The following is a 19,921-nucleotide window of genomic DNA, read 5'->3' as shown; positions in this document are numbered from 1 at the left end:
GAAGAGGAGGACACGAGGAGGACACGAGGAGAACACGAGGAGGACACGAGAAGGACACGAGGAGGACACGAGGAGGACACGAGGAGGGAGGAGGACACGAGAAGAACATGAGGAGGACACGAGGAGGGAGGAGGACACGAGGAGAACACAAGGAGGACACGAGGAGGGAGGAGGACACGAGGAGGACACGAGGGATCGATGAAGAGAGAGAAGAGCAGTCGACGCTGGATGTTGCTTATCCTGTAAGTGTAACATCAGTTCCAATCAACAAGTAGTCCTGTGGGGGAAAACACAAAATGATTATATATATATATATATATTACTATATTATGTAAAATTATTATTATTATTATTATTATTATGACAGCATATTACACAGCCCCTATATAAAATAGTATCTCACTAATATAAATGTAAGCTTACCTTCAAAACTTGGAGTTGACTTTTTACAAGCTGCATCTTTCCAATGGCAGGAAGTGGATAACCCTCCTTTACACCAGCTGAGAATGCAACAAGTCCATGAGTAAATAACAACAAACTGAACTAGAAGAACTTCATTTTCACTCTTCTTATGCCAATAACCTTACCGTTAACCTTGGGAATGATGACATCCTTCACGACTGTTGTTAAAATATCCTCAAGAGATGTCACCTGTCGATTTCAATTTTATGATGAGATTCTGAATGATTGCTTTCAGATGAGTTTTGAACACTTTTCCTAGTTTCTTCTTACCTGGAATGGTCCCACATAGCTTTCTGCTAGGCTCATATCAATTCTGTTTAAGAAAATGATACAGTGTGTATCAGTCCTTTAAGAATTTATGAACACAAACTCACATCTGGCTGTATACATATAGACTGTTTATGGCTCCAAAACGTACTTGTTAAGGGTCACATGTCCTGCCAGTTTGAGCCCAGTCACATATATGTGAGCACTGACACTGGCCTCCTGTTAGTTGAAGGGGAAATCCATTAAAACAAATCATACCTCATTTAAACCTCATTTGTGACACTTCTTCTTCTTCCTGGTGTGACTCACCAGTTTGAGGACAAAGAGTGGTGACAGTATGCTGTTGGGCTGAATAGCGTAAGCAGTCACTTTACTGCTGGCCTGAACAGTCATGTTGTTCGGTTCTAATGTAACGATGGGCTCCTTCACTGTCTCGACCAACAGCTTCATCATCAGACCAGGAGACATGTTCCCAATCTGAAAAATATGGTCTAGTTGACTTGTCTTTTGTGTCTTGAATTGAATGACTGAACATGGCTGTTTGTTTTCATACCTGAGGAATGAATTTTCCAAATGTCCTTGTGTTCAGACGATTCAGAGAACCAGAGGGAATCTGCAAAAAACAGATGGTACATTTTAAAAGTTGCTGCTCTCAGCTGCCTTTCTATGAAGAACAGACCAGTAGATCATTCTTCATCTGGCCAGTCCAGGAGATGCATCACTGAAAAGTTGCTGCCAGAGCCTGTGCTGTGATCACCAGCTAATGACAGAAAGAACGTATGAACGTATGAGCTGGACGACGTTGCTACAAGCATCAAAATCCTGTCACAAGCCGATCTCTTGTAGAAAACACTGCACTTCAGTGAGGGAGAATGTGCCGACTGACTAAGATCTCGTTTGCTCAAACAGAAAAGCCAAACATGGAAACAGCAGCTTTGGGGTTGTCAAAGTGTTCTACGTCAGCAATCGTGCATGTTCATGTAACTACAAATAGTGACTAATCGCTTGTCTGAACTGACTGACAATTAGCTTTTTTCACACTATAACTATAATGAAGACACAGCAACATATTCACTTTTCAGTCAGCTTTGGGCTGCCACAAATGCTATTTGGTCTAATTCTAAATGATGGCACTTTTAATTGAGTTGATTAATGGAAAATGACCAATTTCAGTGCTTAAGGCTAAGCCCATCCTGTCAATCATGTTCAGGAACTCACATGCCCTGAAACTGCAGGATTTCAAAGTCATTTATAAAATGTTAGCTGCATGGTTAAAATAATAGTTATGATCATGTCACAACTGTGCTTGTGAGAAAAAAGAAAAACACATAAGTTGCATATAAGTCATGACACAGGGCAAGGGAAAGGTCAGGGGGAGGAGTCATAATAGACCTGCAACAAATAATCAGCAAGCAAACATTCTCTCCTTCATATTCTTCTTTGTTGTGTTTTTTCCTCTGCACATCATTCGACAGACAACTTGGATCGCACGCTGTTTACAGGCTACCATGTTTGACAGGAATAAATCAATTTTCACGTGAGAACATCTGTCTCTCGTGTGATCTTATGTTATTTACCAAATCAATTCTTGCATGCATTTGGTTGTGAAACATAGTTTATAGACAAGGCAGAGATGTTAGAGATTCTTTCTATCGAGAAGTTGTGTGATGTGTGACCTGTCACTGACCCATAGTGTAGTTTGCACACACTAGCAACTAGATAGTGTCCCCGACAGTCATGCAGTGTGAGAAGAGCAGATCTGACGACTTGCGGTGTGAACCCGGCATAACTGTGAGTTCTTGATATCAGCAACACAGCAAGATACACAGACCACTGGCAGTCAGATAAAAGAGACATTTCTGTGCCACACATATCTAGTGTTCAAGCCGAAAGCTGTTTTTTAACAATGAATGTGGAAGTATTCGATGACGTATTTTACAAGTTAAAATATTATTTGTGATATCAGTAGTTCTATTTTAACTAGTTGCAAAGACTATTTCAGATATCTAGGCAAAACAATTTTTTTTTACTTTTAGTAGTGTCTTAATTGATATCAATAATTACCTTTTTACTTTTTACACACACACACTCGCTCACACTCACGCGCACACACACACACACTAACAATTTGAAAAACTAGCAGAATGCATAGTCGATATTAAAAACTGGATGATGAGTAATTTCTTACTGCTAAATTCTGAAAAAACAGAGGTGTTAATTATAGGACCTAAAAACACTGCAGGTAATAACCTAGAACACAGACTTGATGGGTGCTCTGTCAATTCTTCATCATCAGTTAGGAATCTAGGTGTGCTATTTGATAGCAATCTTTCCTTTGAAAGCTACGTTTCTAGCATTTGTAAAACTGCATTTTTCCATCTCAAAAATATATCTAAATTATGACCTATTCTCTCAATGTCAAATGCAGAAATGTTAATCCATGCGTTCATGACCTCAAGGTTAGATTATTGTAATGCTTTATTAGGTGGTTGTTCTGCACGCTTAATAAACAAACTCCAGCTGGTCAAAAATGCAGCAGCTAGAGTTCTTTCTAGAACCAGGAAGTATGACCATATTAGCCCGGTTCTGTCAACACTGCACTGGCTACCTATTAAACATCCTATAGATTTTAAAATCTTGCTTATTACTTATAAAGCCCTGAATGGTTTAGCACCTCAGTATTTGAATGAGCTCTTATTGTATTATAGTCCTCCATGTCTGCTGCATTCTCCAAACTCTGGCCATTTGATAAAACCTAGAATATCAAAATCAACTGCGGGCGGCAGATCCTTCTCCTATTTAGCGCCCAAACTCTGGAATAACCTACCTAACATTGTTCGGGAGGCAGACACACTCTGTCAGTTTAAATCTAGATTAAAGAGCCTCTGGCTTGCTTAGTTGGGGACACTTCATTTCCAGCGTTATCGTGGACATGATTGCAAAGATATTATTTAAACTGAGCTGGATGTTGACATCACTGAATTCAATGATGAACTGTCTTTAACTGAAAAATTTGTGTTTACTATTGTCATTTTGCATTATTGACACACTATTTTCCTAATTAATGCTGTTCAGTTGCTTTGACACAATCTGTATTGTTAAAAGCGCTATATATAAATAAAGGCTTGACGCACGCACATATAGTTCATTTTTTAGCAGTGATTACAGTGTTCTGGCTCATTCAACTCATGTATGTTTGTCCTTGAATTTATGACTTAAACTGTACTCTTGTATGCCAAATTCATGGAAATCACTTCCTGCAAATCTTTCAAGAAGACATCTATTGCACATCTATTGAACATGCAGATCTGAGTGACTGATTTGATTGGTGTCTCACCATATCATTGGTGATGTAGAGGCAGAGGGCACCAGCTCTGTGGTACACAAAGCCTGCTGAGTTGATGGAGAAGGCAGAAACTCCAATGTACAGCATATTCGTGTCCTGAGACGGCAATAAGAATGGTCTTGGGGAGAAAGGGGGTTCCTTGTGTTGTCCAATGTTGTAGAATTCACCCTATAAAGTGTGAAAAACATGTAACTCAGCTATAAAATGAGGTTTTCAGGTTTCAGAGAAATATCACACATGATAGTGATTAAGATTACCTTTAAACCCAAGTCAATCATAGCATTAGAAATGACAGGAGACTCCACCATGGAGTATTCAAGTTCAGCATATTGATCTACTTTGGCTAAAACTGAAGAGACAACAAGAGAAATATAATTTTTTAGTGTGTATTTAAAAATTCAAAAACTGATTTTCATACAAATCCTGCAATACCAATAATCAATAAATATTGATTTATCATATCACCGTTTAATGTTTTCAGGTTTTTGTTCATCTCAGCAATAGAAGCAGTCACTAAAGGGCAGATCTGAAACAGCAGATAGATTGTGTGTGAAACTCCGGTATGTCTTACATTGCATCTCAGTACTCGTTTAGCAGGTAGTATAGAAGGCATTTATATAGTCTAAATTCCTTACCTGTTTCTGCAGAGCATTGCGTAAAGCCTTATTAATGAAGGAATCGAAGAGATTATACAACCAGCTGTCGTAAATACAGGAAATAATAGAGCAAAAAATTACATGTTTGTTTTAACAGTCATTAGGTGTAAACTGGGTTTCAATGGTTTGTTTGTTTTGGTTAAATGATAACATGAACTCCTGACCTTTTTAATTAACTAAATTCAACTATTAGACAAGTTCAATCCAACAAATCAGTTTATCAAATGTCCTTGTAAGTGTTTTCTAGCAGGCTTCAGTCCTCTGTACTGGTACCGTGTGTTCCACTCTGTTGTAATTAATAAGAAACATCCACAGACACACAGACTCATTGAGGTACATGTACAACTAAAAATGAAAATTGTTGCCTTTGTCATTCTCAACCATGCAACCATATGAAAAGCATCGCTAGGATTTTTTAAATGTATCTACAGTTGTGCTCAAAATTATTCATATGGTAAATATGATCAAAGAAGGCTGTGAAAATAAATCTGCATTGTTTATCCACTTGATCTTTCATTCAAAATTAAAAACAAATCTAACCTTTAAGTAAAAAAGATGTTGAAAGTGGGGGAAAATCACATAATGAAATAAATATTTTTCTCTAATACAGTAAGAGGACGTGTTTGTATATGGTCCTAATGCACGGTGAGGAGAGTTTGAGTGGATCACAGCTGGAGAACTGCAGAAAATAGTTCAGTCTTGGGGTCAGAAAGCCTAAAAAATACAATGTTGTTTGGGAGAGTTTCAAGAAAAAACTAGTACACAAAACGCTCTCGTCCAAAAACAAACTCCAGCATATGTATTTGCTAGACACGACTGGAGCCTTAAACAGGACTGAAAAAATTTGCTTTTTAGCAGCAAACACTCAAGATGGGTTTGGTGCACACAGGGATAAAAAAGTACCCCATGTGAACAATGAAATATACTGCTGGATCTTTAATGTTGTGAGCTTATTCCTGGATATCTTGTTCAGATAGATGGCATAATGGATTCTATAAAATACCAATGGATGGTTCATTGGTCAGATGAAACTAAAAAATTTGCTTTTTAGCAGCAAACACACAAGATGAGTTTGGTGCACACAGGGATAAAAAGTACCCCATGTGTACAATGAAATAAACTGCTGGATCTTTAATGTTGTGGGCCTATTTTTCTGCTGGAGGTCCTGGATATCTTGTTCAGATAGGTGGCATAATGGATTCTATAAAATACCAATGGATAAAAAATTAAAAACTGACTGTTCATGCTAGACATCTTATAATGGGCCATGGCTGGATCTTCCAACAAACAAACATCAAAATCAACACAGAAATGAGTCACTGAGAACAAAAGCAAGCCTCTGCCTTGGCCAACCCAGTCCCCTGAGCTGAAGCCTGTAGAAGAGGAGTGAGGTGAACTGAAGAGGAGAAGCTGTGAATCTGAAGGGTCTGGAGAGATTCTGGATGAAGGAATGGTCTCTGATCTCCTGTCAGATGCTCTCTAAACCCTTCAGGCATTAGAGGAGAAGACTCAGAGCTGTTCTCTTGGTTGCAAAAACAGGTTGCAAAAAGTATTGGATAAAAGGGTATGATTAATTATGACCAATGTGTATTAAAGAAAAACATTTATTTCATAATGAGATTTCTCTCCCATTTTAAATTCTTATTCTCCGATGAAAAGTTTGATTTTAGTAAATTTTTTAAATAAAATATCTAAAGGACTGATGATACAGATTAATTTTCACAGCCTTCTTTGATCATATTTACCAAGGGTATGAATACTTTATCATCATATCTTTAATAAAATAAAAACTATAAATTTATTACATTTTATTGTGATTTTTAAAAAATTGATCTCCAAAAGTACCATATTTTTTTTATGTAAAATATGCTTATTTTTATGTTATATTTAATGTTTATTTTACTTCAATAACAAACAAAAAAATAAATAAATCATTCCAGTAAGTTCAAACCTAAAAATTTTGTGGGGCCTCATTTATAAAATGTGTGTACGCACAGATTTGATCGTAGAGTGTGCGTACGCTGAAATCCACGGCAACGCTCATATTTATAAACGTCAGGGTCTGAGCAGATGTACGCACTTCTCCTTGTGGCAAAGTCGGAGTACTGCAATTACTATTATTATTATTATTATTATTATTATTATTTCTGTTGTTTCTAGAAGTAGTAATTTTAATAATACTCAATAGAAAAAATATAACCACACACATCATTTGTCCACAGAATAATTACACATTATTAAATAAAAAGCGTCCCCGCACGAACCTCTAGCTCCGCCAGCAGGACCTCAGTTTCAGACTCAGTAACGTTTTTCTTTTTCTTTGTGCTCATCATTCTAAAGCATAGAAATTCGGATATTGGCGTGTGAACTTTTATATGGTAATGATATTAATTAGGGGGCGTTTACAAGGTGGAGATCTGACACCAGTCATCTGCGCACAATTCCAAGATCATTTGTGATTTATAACGTCACATCCGGAAGAGAGGCGTACGCACGTGTTTTTGTGTGCACATTCATTTTCTCTGAATCGCACTTACGCACTTTTGAGAAATGATCTTAGAACCAATTTAGGACGGTTTCTATGCAACATTTTTATAAATGAAGCCCCTGGTGACTGGGTATAAAAATATAAATCTATCAAAAATATCAATAGCCACTATTTGGCTGTAGTACTCAATGGCTGCATACAGGCTGAAATCTATAAGCCATTGTTGTAAATCTGTCCGATAATATGGTGATTTAGCATTCAACACTTTGACTTGACTGCTGTGTGTTAGTTGCACGGTGTTACCTGGCTCCACCACTAAATCTGACTTTGACACTTCCCACAGTTGCTTCACACTTGGTCACGCTGACTGTTGGGCGGCCAGTGACGTCACTCTTGACTGCAATAGTGGTGCTAATGGCCAGCTCACTCACAGCCAGTTCAAACGACCCACTGGCTTTTCTGTGTTCAAAGAGACCAGATATTTAGCTAAATGAAGGAGTTTATTACATTCATTCATTTAGTTTAGTGTAAATGAATAAAGTTGATATAACAATGTCTCCTTACATGATCCAGGAGTACTTCACTCTCCAGTTTCCACGCAGAGAGATGTAGGCATCACCGACTGAAAGCATGACTCCAGTGCCAGCAACTAACCTCAGTGCTGATTTAGGAAGTCCCAGGTTTACAATCTGCATCCTATCAGGTATATCGGAGAAGCTTTTACTGTATGCTATTACAATATGCCCAAAATCCCCCCCAAAAAACAACAACAAAAAACATTTATTTTCCCACTTTGTTCAATTCCTTTTCAACCTCAAGTTTTTAACTCTGTTTATTTAGACATGTAGAAAATAATGTGTACTGATCACCAAATGATTCAGTTGAAATGAAATCTTTTTTGCAAGGACAAATAAATATTACTTTATATTATTTGTTGTATTTGTCAGTAGGGGACAACCCTAAATGGGTATACAAATCAAATAGATATCATGTTTTATAGAATTACTTAGAGATCTTTTGAATATGTCAACTAAGTTTAAGCTTTGGAACAGAATGGTGGGAACGTATAGGACCATGCATTAGATGGGACATTCATCTCACCCTGTAATACTATATTCGACTTTTCCAATAGCCAGTTTTTCTGTGCCACTCACATCCTTCAGTTGAATAGTTCTGAGTTTCTGCTGGAGTGATTCAATTCCAATCGCTCGACCTGCATTCAGAACAAAGTAACATTTAGAAGCTGTACCTGAGGATGAGTGTCCTGAGATCTGGGGTGTGTGCTCAGTTGTGTATAAATAGCTACCTGGAGCAAATTCTTTTCCTCATCTCATGAAGGTGAGCCATACTAGTACTCTAAAGCTGTTCTGACACAATAAATTCACTCCCCCAGTACCTCTCTCCTCCACGTTGTGAGAGTCGAGTCACTCTGCCACTCTTTACTGTGTAACTTATATTTAGGCCACTCTGGCATTGTGGTTAATTGAATATAGAGCTATACATTCAAAATCTTATCCCATGTTGCGCTAAAAACCTGTCTCTCATGAGACGTCTGTCTGCTGCATCAGCTGACTCTGCAGTGTGTGTGTGTGTGTGTTTAGTAACGTCATGGTGACTGACTGGATGCAGTACATGCACACTTGGGTTTTGTTTGCTAACCAATTAACCTATACAGTTAAGATGTTTGAAAACCACCAAACTGACCCCGAACCAGCCCAAATTTTGTCCACCCACCCAAACCATTTTTAACCACACAATCAAATTCAGAACCGCCCAATCTGGCAACACTGGTTGTACACTTGGTAACAATTCTTTTAACCCTAACTGATGCAGTGTGTAGCTTTTCATTTCTCAAACAACCCTGTTGCAAAAACCTATTTTACATGACAATGCCAAGATTCCTCAGGCTCAAACTGTGAAAGACTGGCCACCACAGGGTCCTGACCTGAACCCCACTGAGAGTCTTTGGGGCGTGTTGGACTCGACTTTACACTGCCTGTCAAAAACAAGTCACACACTCTAATATTTTGTTGGACCGCCTTTGGCTTGGATATCATTATGCTTTTGTTGTGGTATTGTTTTGACAACATCATGCCACATCACAGCATTTATTTCCATCAAGAGTTGCATTAATGTTTGGCTGAGGTCTTGTATTGACACTGGGAGAGTCGAACCGCTCTGTAGTCGACTCAACCTAAAGCCTGTCAGTGGGGTTAAACTCAGGACTCTTCATTCATGCTCACTGAACCACTACTTCACAGTGGATCTTAACATCGTCATCCTGGGATTTGGACATGGGTATGTCTTCTGATATGGTTCTTTGGGAAATAAAAGCTGCACACTGCATCAGTTGTTGCCAAACATATAACATGCCAGAAACATATTAATCACTGCAATAGTGATTCAGTGATAGACTCTTTAGTATTTACTTATTTAATCTTTTTAAAGTTTTTGTTCTACAGAATCATACTTACAGACTTTTTTTATTATTCTAAAGAGTTATAAGAAGTCTTGTCTTGCTTACTTACCATACTCGAGCCCCTTCTGAGTTATTCTGGCTTTAACTCCTGCACTGGTGCCTGTAGCCACTGAGAGCAGGCTCACAAGAACCAGAACACACCAGAGGAACATTATTTTCAATCCAGCCTATGCAACACACACATCATGGGCATAAGAATAGGGGTTTGCATTCTTCTAATGTTCCCAGAGTTAGAAGCACAATGGTATGATTAAAGACAATGGAAAGTGTCAGTAAAATGAACTCCATAGTGTACAGTGCAGGACAGTGATTTATTGCTGACGTCAAAGCTGTGTGGCACTTGCCTCTAATCCAATACTCTACATCATGTGACATCTTTCCTGATCACTCCTTCACAGTGTAGTTTGGTTAGGGTGTTTTCTAGCTGAAGAGTTTTATTTCTACATTTTCCGGTAACACTTTACAATAATGTTGTATTAGTTAAGGTTAGTTAATGCATTTGTTGACCTGAGCTAACAATGAACAACGCATCTGTTCAGGACATCTTTGTTAATGTTAACTTACACATATACTAATGCATCTCTTCACAGTAGCAGCTTAATTAGTTAATGTTGGTTAAGGCATTAGTTAACATGAACTAACTTGAACATTTTGAAAATCTGATAAGATTTTTAAAATCTTTTGTGGGCCAGCCTTTAGTAAATACTTTGTTAGTGGTAAGTAATGTTAATAAACAGTCTACAAATGTTAGTAAGACATCAGTTAATGTTTGTTAGTTAGTGTACCATTTACAATAAGGTTCACAAATTCCCTTAATACATACTTAGTGGTTAGTGATAAGTCGTGTTAACAAACAATCTACAAACATGAACAACATATCAGTTGATGTTCAGATGGCTTCCACTCTAAAATTAAGTTTACCAATAACCCAAATCAATGGGGAGTTAGTGTTGCTCATCCTTTGTGTGTGTTAACTGCTGTATATGTGCAATATAAATGAGCATGACAAAACATGAAGCAAAGCTATTTACAGCCATAGTTCACTGTCTGATGTCACATGAATGTGACGTGTGTGTGATTCTGATGACGACAGTCAGATTCACTGATGCCACGTGTTCGCTTTGACACCTTCAGTTCCACTAATGTTCAGTATGCGTGCTTTTATGACAGCAAACATATATTTAATGTAATCCTAATATTATATTGTGTCATGTTTATCAAAATAAAACTGATTAAAATATAGATATAAAGTGTTATTGGTATGATGAGGATCAAGATGTATTCAAAGCATTTCTTCATCTAAAACACATTTAGAGGTTAAAAACAAATGCAGCTGTGGAATAGAAAAAGCATCACATTTTACATAGTGGTCAAATATTGAACGAATGTTACAGCAAGTGTCCAACAACAGCTTATCCTGCTTGGGGAAAAAAGGGTTTCACTTTATTTTGATGGTCCCTTTAACACATTCTGTTGACTATAAGTAACATTGCACCTTCATGTTTACTAACTCTCATTAGAGTGTTAGTAGAGTATTAGTAGACTGGTAGGGTTAGGGCTAGAATAAGTTGACATGTACTTGCAAAGTTACTTGTAGTCAGTAGAATGTCTGTGGGGATCCATCACAATAAAGAGTTAGCTGATATTAAGCAGACAGTCTACTAATACTCTAATGAGAGTTAGTAGATATGTAGGTGCAACATTAATTATTGTCAACAGAATGTTCAAAAGGGAGCATCAAAATAAAGTGTTACAGAAAAAAGTTAAAAACTCAAACTAAAAGATTTAGTTTAGATGGTTTAAACTGGTTTAGCTGGTTGACCAGCCAAGCCAAGCTGTGGTTTAGCTAATTGTATTTAATAATTAATAAAACTTTCTTTCAAAGTATAATACATTTAAAGAATAAGCATTGCCATTAATCAATCATTGTCATTTCAATAGGTCTAAAATGGTTAATATGACAGTATGTGGGGGAAGGGGGAGGGGGATACTATTACTGCTTGTACTTCTCCTTATTAGGATTTCATTTTGAAAAACTTTTTTTTCTCCTGTTCATAAGTTTGCTATTGTTTGATTATCTATATGCTCCTAATTCTGTCATTATACATTCAAGCTCTTATGCATAGCTTGCCTTTAACTCTCTATCCCTCTATTGTATTTTCTTATACCTCTGTCTAATGACAGACACCATTATCATCATGCTTATTTTTTATTTTTTTGCTCCTAATTGTATCTGTATATGTTTTTGTCTACATGTTTGTTTAAGAAAATGCTGCACGTCACTAAACATCTATCAATTCAAATATAATAATAATAATTAATAATTAGTTACATTTATATAGCACTTTTCTGGGCACTCAAAGCGCTTTACATGAAAGCAGGGGTATCTCCTCATCCACCAGCAGTGTGCAGCATCACCTGGATGATGCGACGGCAGCCATAGTGTGCCAGAACGCCCACCACACACCAGCTTACTGGTGGAGAGGAGACAGAGTGATGAAGCCAATCAGCAGATATGGGGATTGTTAGGAGGCCATGATGATCAGAGGCCAGTGGGTGAATTTGGCCAGGATGCCGAGGTCACACCTCTACTCTTTTCGAAAGACATCCTGGGATTTTTAATGACCACAGAGAGTCAGGACCTCGGTTTAACGTCTCATCCGAAAGACAGTGCTTGTTGACAGTATAGTGTCCCCATCACTATACTGGGGCGTTAGGACCCACACAGACCACAGGGTGAGCACCCCCTGCTGGCCTCACTAACACCTCTTCCAGCAGCAACCTAGTTTTCCCAGGAGGTCTCCCATCCAGGTACTGACCAGCTCTGCCCTGCTTAGCTTCAGTGGGTGACCAGTCTTGGGTTGTAGGGTGATATGGCTGTGGCTAATATGCAATACTGAACACCCTAACCAGATGTCTATATACTATCATGGAACATTAGAGGATTTCGCTCCCCAGTTAAAAGAACTAGAATATTGAACTAATCTTTATAAGAATAAATGTGACATCAGCCTGCTACAGGAAACTCACCTCACAATTCAAGAATCCAAACAACATCTACAACTACTTCTACAACTACTTCTTAGCAACATAGTAAAGTAAACTTAATATTAATACCTTGGTGAATTGTAATCATGAAAATTAAACTCTTTACCTTGTATCAAACTATTATCACGAATACATAATCTTAGCATCCAGTGATCCCATAAGTTCTCTACCGACAAATAAATGGAATAATTAACTTGGTAACACTTTATAATAACTTTCATTAATAAATCACTAACAAACATTATATAATGTTTAACTAATCATTACTTAATATATATTCACATATCTAGAAATATGAGATAATGTGCTTGTTAATGTTAACTAATGAACTTATTAAACATTACCAAATGATTAACAGATCATTATTTAATGTAAATTGAAATGCTTACAGATGTCATCAAACTTTCAGTTCATGTGATCATGCATTTTTTTTTTTATCTTCAAATGATTTTGACAGATGGTTTACAATGATTAAAAGCTTCATTAATAAATCATTAACAAACATTTCATAATGCTTAACGGATCATTAGTTAATGTTTACAGATGTCATCAAACTTTTAATGTGTTTTAAAAATCTACAAATGATTTTAACAGAAATTATACAATATTTACAAGCTCATTTGTTAATGCACTTTTGAATGCTTACAAATGTGATTAAACTTCAGTTCACATATTAGCTTATACTCATTTTTACATTTACAAATGTTGTGAAATATAGCTTAATTAGTCATTTTAAGCACTTCACAAACTATCCATGTTAATATATTCATTAGCTCATAATCACAGTCTGTAAAGATCCTATATTTGGTCTTTGTTTGTTGTGTAGACTTCTACTATTTGCACATCTTTAATCATGTATTAATAATTTGTTCATGTTTTTGCAGTACCCTATCTAAAGTGGAGAGTGTTTATAAACATCTACTAATCATTAGTACGTTTATGAGCAGTCATTTTGATGGCAAAAAGTGTCCTACACTCTTAAAAATAGAGGTGCTTCACGATGCCATAGAAGAACCTTTTTGTCTAAATGGTTCCATAAAGAACCTTTAACATCTGAAGAACCTTTCTGTTTCACAAAAGCTTCTTTGTGGCGAAAGAAGGTTCTTCAGATTACAAAAAAGTAAGAAAGAGATGGTTCTTTAAAGAACCTTTGACTGAATGGTTCTTTGTGGAACGTTCTTCTATGGCATCGCTTGAAGCACCTTTATTTTTAAGAGTGTAAATGACAGGAATGCACCCTATTTGCACATCTTTACAAATAATTTATTAATCATTTGTTCATGTTTTTGCAGTACCCTATCTAAAGTGGAGACTATTCATCATTTGTAAATGTTTATATAAGGTTAACCCAAATGGGTTAAAATTTGTATGCGTCGATTGTGTGAGAAAGATGCGTTTCATACAAGATCTGGCAACTGGACAGCCTTGGAATTTGTTGTCGTGATTATTCATATAATGAGGTTTGGGCCATACAAATTACGGGAGTTTTACCGGAAGCGAATGTAGCAAACATATAAATTCAAATGATTTTGACAGATGGTTTACAATGATTAAAAGCTTCATTAATAAATCATTAACAAACATTTCATAATGCTTAACGGATCATTAGTTAATGTTTACAGATGTCATCAAACTTTTAATGTGTTTTAAAAATCTACAAATGATTTTAACAGAAATTATACAATATTTACAAGCTCATTTGTTAATGCACTTTTGAATGCTTACAAATGTGATTAAACTTCAGTTCACATATTAGCTTATACTCATTTTTACATTTACAAATGTTGTGAAATATAGCTTAATTAGTCATTTTAAGCACTTCACAAACTATCCATGTTAATATATTCATTAGCTCATAATCACAGTCTGTAAAGATCCTATATTTGGTCTTTGTTTGTTGTGTAGACTTCTACTATTTGCACATCTTTAATCATGTATTAATAATTTGTTCATGTTTTTGCAGTACCCTATCTAAAGTGGAGAGTGTTTATAAACATCTACTAATCATTAGTACGTTTATGAGCAGTCATTTTGATGGCAAAAAGTGTCCTACACTCTTAAAAATAGAGGTGCTTCACAATGCCATAGAAGAACCTTTTTGTCTAAATGGTTCCATAAAGAACCTTTAACATCTGAAGAACCTTTCTGTTTCACAAAAGCTTCTTTGTGGCGAAAGAAGGTTCTTCAGATTACAAAAAAGTAAGAAAGAGATGGTTCTTTAAAGAACCTTTGACTGAATGGTTCTTTGTGGAACGTTCTTCTATGGCATCGCTTGAAGCACCTTTATTTTTAAGAGTGTAAATGACAGGAATGCACCCTATTTGCACATCTTTACAAATAATTTATTAATCATTTGTTCATGTTTTTGCAGTACCCTATCTAAAGTGGAGACTATTCATCATTTGTAAATGTTTATATAAGGTTAACCCAAATGGGTTAAAATTTGTATGCGTCGATTGTGTGAGAAAGATGCGTTTCATACAAGATCTGGCAACTGGACAGCCTTGGAATTTGTTGTCGTGATTATTCATATAATGAGGTTTGGGCCATACAAATTACGGGAGTTTTACCGGAAGCGAATGTAGCAAACATATCAAATACGCCCAGTGGGATTTAAAAAATTTTTTATAGAAAGATTAAAAATACGGGAGAAATACAGGAAAATATTTAAACGGGATGATAGTGGGATAGAATGGTAAAATATGGGAGAATCCCGGGGAAAACGGGAGGGTTGACAGGTATGAAACATTAACAAGCACATTATTTCACATTTCTAGATATGTGAATGTACCTGAACTAATGATCCGTTAAGCATTACATAATGTTTGTTAATGATTTATTAATGAACGTTATTATAAAGTGTTACCATGAACTTCACTGTGAATATACGGACCTAGACCTTTAAAACTTTGCAAAGGTATTTTTGTCTTATCTAGTAATTCCAGAATACAGTTGATACGATACAAAATACTGTCAGGATCCTGCCCTCTCTGTCTTGTCTGTTTTGCCACTGTTTAATGTTTCCTTGTTTGTGTTGTGTGTGAGCACATGGCTCTGTCTTTGTTGTCGTCTGCCATGTGCTCCTTTCGTCCTGCCTCCTTGTTTAGTTTAGTCCTCGTTTGTCTGAGTGTCGTCACCTGCTACTCGTGTTCTCCTCTCCTTTATATGCTTCTCCCTTTCCCTCTTGTGTTGTCAGTCTGTTGTCCTGTCTATTCTATTCGTAGTGTTACTGAGTTCTCCCTGCTGGTTAGTTTGTAGTGTGTGTTAGTTCGCCAGTCCTGTCCTGTTATGCAGGCTGAGCTACGGATCTTCTCCCCAGAGCTAGGCCTGTGCAGTGCCAAGAGAGATCTCGAGTGTGGAGGGGATGAGCTTGTGTTCCTGTCAGGCCACCGCTGCCAACCTCCGGGCATCATCTGCACAGCCCCTTTTCCTCTCTAGCCAACTGTCGCCCGGGGCTGGACCCAACGGCCTCTCTCTCAGTCTGCCTGACTACAAGACGTATCCCAGCCTACTGTTTGAACTGTGTTCACTCCCCTCCTCACCTTCTCTTGTCCTGTCAGTTGTGACTCTAGATGTTACTCTCTTTATCCCATTCAATGTTTCTGTTGGGAGATCTTTCTTCTATTAATTCTTCAAAAGAAACAAAAAAGTTGATCTTTACCTCATCCACACTAGCAAAAAAGTAATACTTATTCAACTGGAAGGATAGAACAAAAATATCTATTACCCAATGGTTCAACCTATTCATAGACACTTTAACACTTGAGAAAATGACTGCTTTTGAAAAAAACATGGAAAAAAACAAGTTCCTGGACAGCTGAACTTGAAACATGAATCAAGGCATATAATCAAGGTGTGGATAATTTAGATGCTTATTGACTTGCGTTTAAGATGTTAGTCTCCTCACATTCTTTCTTACCTGCCTCACGGTCACAGTCACTCTGATGGGCCATTAGGAGAGGGCCCTTTGTCTCTCAGACCCCAGAGGGTCTGTGCAAAGTTTGGTGCAAAAGTAAAATGAAAATTAAATTTTATAATTCACATTTGCCATTTCCAACAGTAGTCTTAATATGTAAATTGCATGCACATTTGAACGCTTTATAAGTTGCGAAATGAAAATGTATAACACAAATTGATTTGATATGTGTAACATGTTCAAGCAGAAATGGTAGCAAAATGATCATTTAAATGCTATTTGTCCTAAATGCATTTAGACTAACAGTTAGAACACTTAGGATTGCATTTTCATCATGACGCCGAGGGATATTTGTAGCAAAATTCAATTTGAAAATGCATTCCGAGCTGACCACGCCCCCACTCCGTCACTCAGTGCTTCAAGGCAAGAATTGGCGGAAGCGTGTTACGTTTGGATTGTTTGAAACATGGCGGCTCGAGATCTGATAAGATCGCTGAATTCACTGGCAGATGAAGTGGAGCGTGATTCATGGAGCATTATATAATTTCATTTTCATTTTACTTTTGCACCAAACTTTGCACGTATGGGTAATGGAAAATGTAAATGTAAATACAGAAATACAATGCCATTTTGAATATTGCGTTGCCATTTTGAATATTGCATTGCCATTTTGCATATTGCATTTTAAATTGAATTTCGCTACCTATATGCTTCCATAGATTCGATCACAGCAATCAATTACATTTTAACATATATTCACATAGAGCGCAGCCTTTTTAAAATTGTAATAATATTACACTATTTTCACTGTATTTTTGATCAAATAAATGCAGCCAAAGGGAGCAGAATATATATGCATAGAAGACTTCTTCACATTAAAAAAAGTATACTGACCCAAGACTTTTATATAATATAATACATGATAATATACTATGTGACGTTCTTTTTTAACCAAAACATAAATGGACAGCATAAAAACTCACCTCGAGCATGGAAAGCTCAATCCTGAGTAGCTAAGTCACACTAATTTCCACCCAGAGCACCTGAACTGTGAATATTGTCTTTGCTTTTATAGTGTAACCAGTCCTTTAGCATTTATGGCCTTGTTTGTACATTCCCGGGAACAAAAGCAACAGCACGCCAGGGTGTGGATTCTTACACAATGTGCTGCTCTCTAAAGGGAAATCAAATACCTAGAGACTCTCTCATTTGGTAAAATGGTTTGTCAGAAAATAGGATATCAGGTGATGGTAAAATTGAATGGAAAGAGCAATAGGGTGGTGCTGACCAAAGCAGCTGCTAATAAGGTCTTCCCAGTATCACTTTATCCACTGTATCCACCTTTTTTTCCCGTAATAGCGGGCGAGGCCATTTCCCTACAGCAGCTAATGAATCGGAAGTTTTGCACATTCCCAGAAAACATGTAAAAATATAGGATGGATAGATGCATGTCTGTATCCTCAGGGGAGAGCTCCTCCTAGAAGGATGAGTATGCCATTTACCTGAAGTTCCTCCTCGGATGTAATGAATCTGTATTCTCATAGTGCCTTATGTAATTTGATCAGAAAAATAACGTTGATTTCTCTCCTCTCACTGTTTGGAAATCAAATGAGATACCACTTATGAAGTCTTTATTACTGGTGCTACATTGTCTTTATTGTATGTAACTCCATCTGTTCAGGGAGTCCAGCTAGTGCATGTTATTGTGATTCTCTTTCCCTTGAGGTTGCCAATTTCAGAAGCAAAATGCTCTTGTGGGGGACGACGGGTAGGCAAATGTGTGGTACTGCATCCTAAATAAAACTTTATGGAGAAAATGTTTGGGAGTTGCACAACAGAGAGAATGAGGGTTTACATTTAAGGTGGGGTCACATTAGTAAAAAATATGTGTAAAATAGGTCCATTGTCTGTTGTCAGTATTGTAATATATGAAGCACTTTCAAACCAAGCAGCTTTCTGTTGGTCAGTGCAGTGAATGTGTGTGACTTTAACCCAGTGCAAAATCTGCATGTGGAAATATTTCGACCCTAACACAAAATTCCTGATCGCATTGATTCCTATTGAAGTGACTGGAGAATTCACAGAACAATGGTAAATGTAACTGCACCTTTAGACTCTCATAAGTAGACTGGAACATAAGTTAGCAATTAAGAAATGCAAGTTAGCAATGAATGAATGAACAAGAAAACTTAACCAGCTAAAGCAACCAGATAGATATATTATGAGGGTTAATATAATTTGTGTAGTGAAAAAACAAATGTTGTGATTATCTTTCTTTGTTTATCTGTATTCTCTAGTTTGTATATCAGTGCAGTTTAAATTGTCTTCAGTAGTGATTTGTACAAGCACTCTGTGAAATATGAAAAAGGACAAATCATGGAAGCCCGTTTAGCAGGAGCATCTGTAACAGCTGTTGTTTGGTGTTTTGAGAACAACAGTCTTTATGATTATGACTGCGAACACAAAGCATGACAAGACTTCATCAGCGAAGAAGAAAAGTATGTGAAAACCAAAAGTGAACGATGGGGAACATTGAACACTCACAAGGAATGTGTTCAGCTTAATGCGCCCATAGAGCTGAGCAGGTATGTGTCCCCACAGCGGAGGTCTAACGCCCCTAAGCCTGCATACTGTCAAACTTCCCAACAGCAGTAGCTCCTTCAGCATTAACATCACCACAAACATGATCTGCAGTGGTCCGGCACAGGAGGAAAGATGAGTGTAAGGCTGCATTAACACTGCAAGTCTTAATGCACAGATCCGATCTTTTGACCATGGCCCGCCTGTTTACATTCACTTTAGACGTGACTGGTATCCTATATCTGTAAATGAATTCCCGGCCAAAAGGATTGTCTGCAGTTATCTCTTTACTATGAACATGGTAGACCTTCGGGGTTTGAATGGCCGTGCTACTAAAATTTATATAATTCACGTTGATTGTCCATTACTATTTGCCATGTGCATGCATCACAAAATCTGACTGAACCAATAAATAATGGAGAATGACAGTAATTTTCATTTGTTAGGCTATTTTATCTACAATTCGTTAGAGGTAGACTTCTTCAGTGAAATAAAATAGTGCCAAGATGATATTTATTGTAATGAATTCAAATGAATTACCAAGAGAAAGAAAACGTGTGAGCAAGTGTGTTAGGGTAAGGGTTTCAGGGAGATCCCAGACAGAGGGCCATGTGTGATGGACGTGTCTAGGGTCTGGTCTCTTGGGGAAACGGCTGGGGAGATTCTAGGTTTCTGGGGG

At 37.2% G+C, this 19,921-nt stretch overlaps 1 protein-coding gene across 1 annotated transcript in view; it reads right to left on the bottom strand.

The window, feature by feature from the left end:
* Positions 1-17,694, bottom strand: part of LOC107559211 (bactericidal permeability-increasing protein-like) — a 20,115-nt gene extending 2,421 nt beyond the window's left edge. The window contains exons 1-16 of the mRNA XM_016242961.1: positions 17,646-17,694; positions 9,748-9,865; positions 8,321-8,432; positions 7,784-7,915; positions 7,523-7,678; positions 4,711-4,774; positions 4,541-4,601; positions 4,333-4,424; positions 4,067-4,243; positions 1,283-1,342; positions 1,039-1,206; positions 881-948; positions 733-775; positions 588-651; positions 424-500; positions 159-277 (exon numbers count right to left, since the gene is read on the bottom strand). Coding sequence (XP_016098447.1) covers positions 236-277; positions 424-500; positions 588-651; positions 733-775; positions 881-948; positions 1,039-1,206; positions 1,283-1,342; positions 4,067-4,243; positions 4,333-4,424; positions 4,541-4,601; positions 4,711-4,774; positions 7,523-7,678; positions 7,784-7,915; positions 8,321-8,432; positions 9,748-9,865; positions 17,646-17,654 — 1,443 coding nt within the window. The 5' untranslated portion in view covers positions 17,655-17,694 and the 3' untranslated portion in view covers positions 159-235. The remainder of the gene's footprint in view (positions 1-158; positions 278-423; positions 501-587; positions 652-732; positions 776-880; positions 949-1,038; positions 1,207-1,282; positions 1,343-4,066; positions 4,244-4,332; positions 4,425-4,540; positions 4,602-4,710; positions 4,775-7,522; positions 7,679-7,783; positions 7,916-8,320; positions 8,433-9,747; positions 9,866-17,645) is intronic.
* Positions 17,695-19,921: the final 2,227 nt, after the last annotated feature.

Source organism: Sinocyclocheilus grahami, unplaced genomic scaffold (genome assembly GCF_001515645.1).
Source record: "Sinocyclocheilus grahami isolate Dianchi unplaced genomic scaffold, SAMN03320097.WGS_v1.1 scaffold678.1, whole genome shotgun sequence".
NCBI lineage: Eukaryota > Metazoa > Chordata > Actinopteri > Cypriniformes > Cyprinidae > Sinocyclocheilus > Sinocyclocheilus grahami.
Note: the sequence above shows the minus strand (reverse complement) of the source record. Positions and strands in the feature narration are given on the sequence as shown.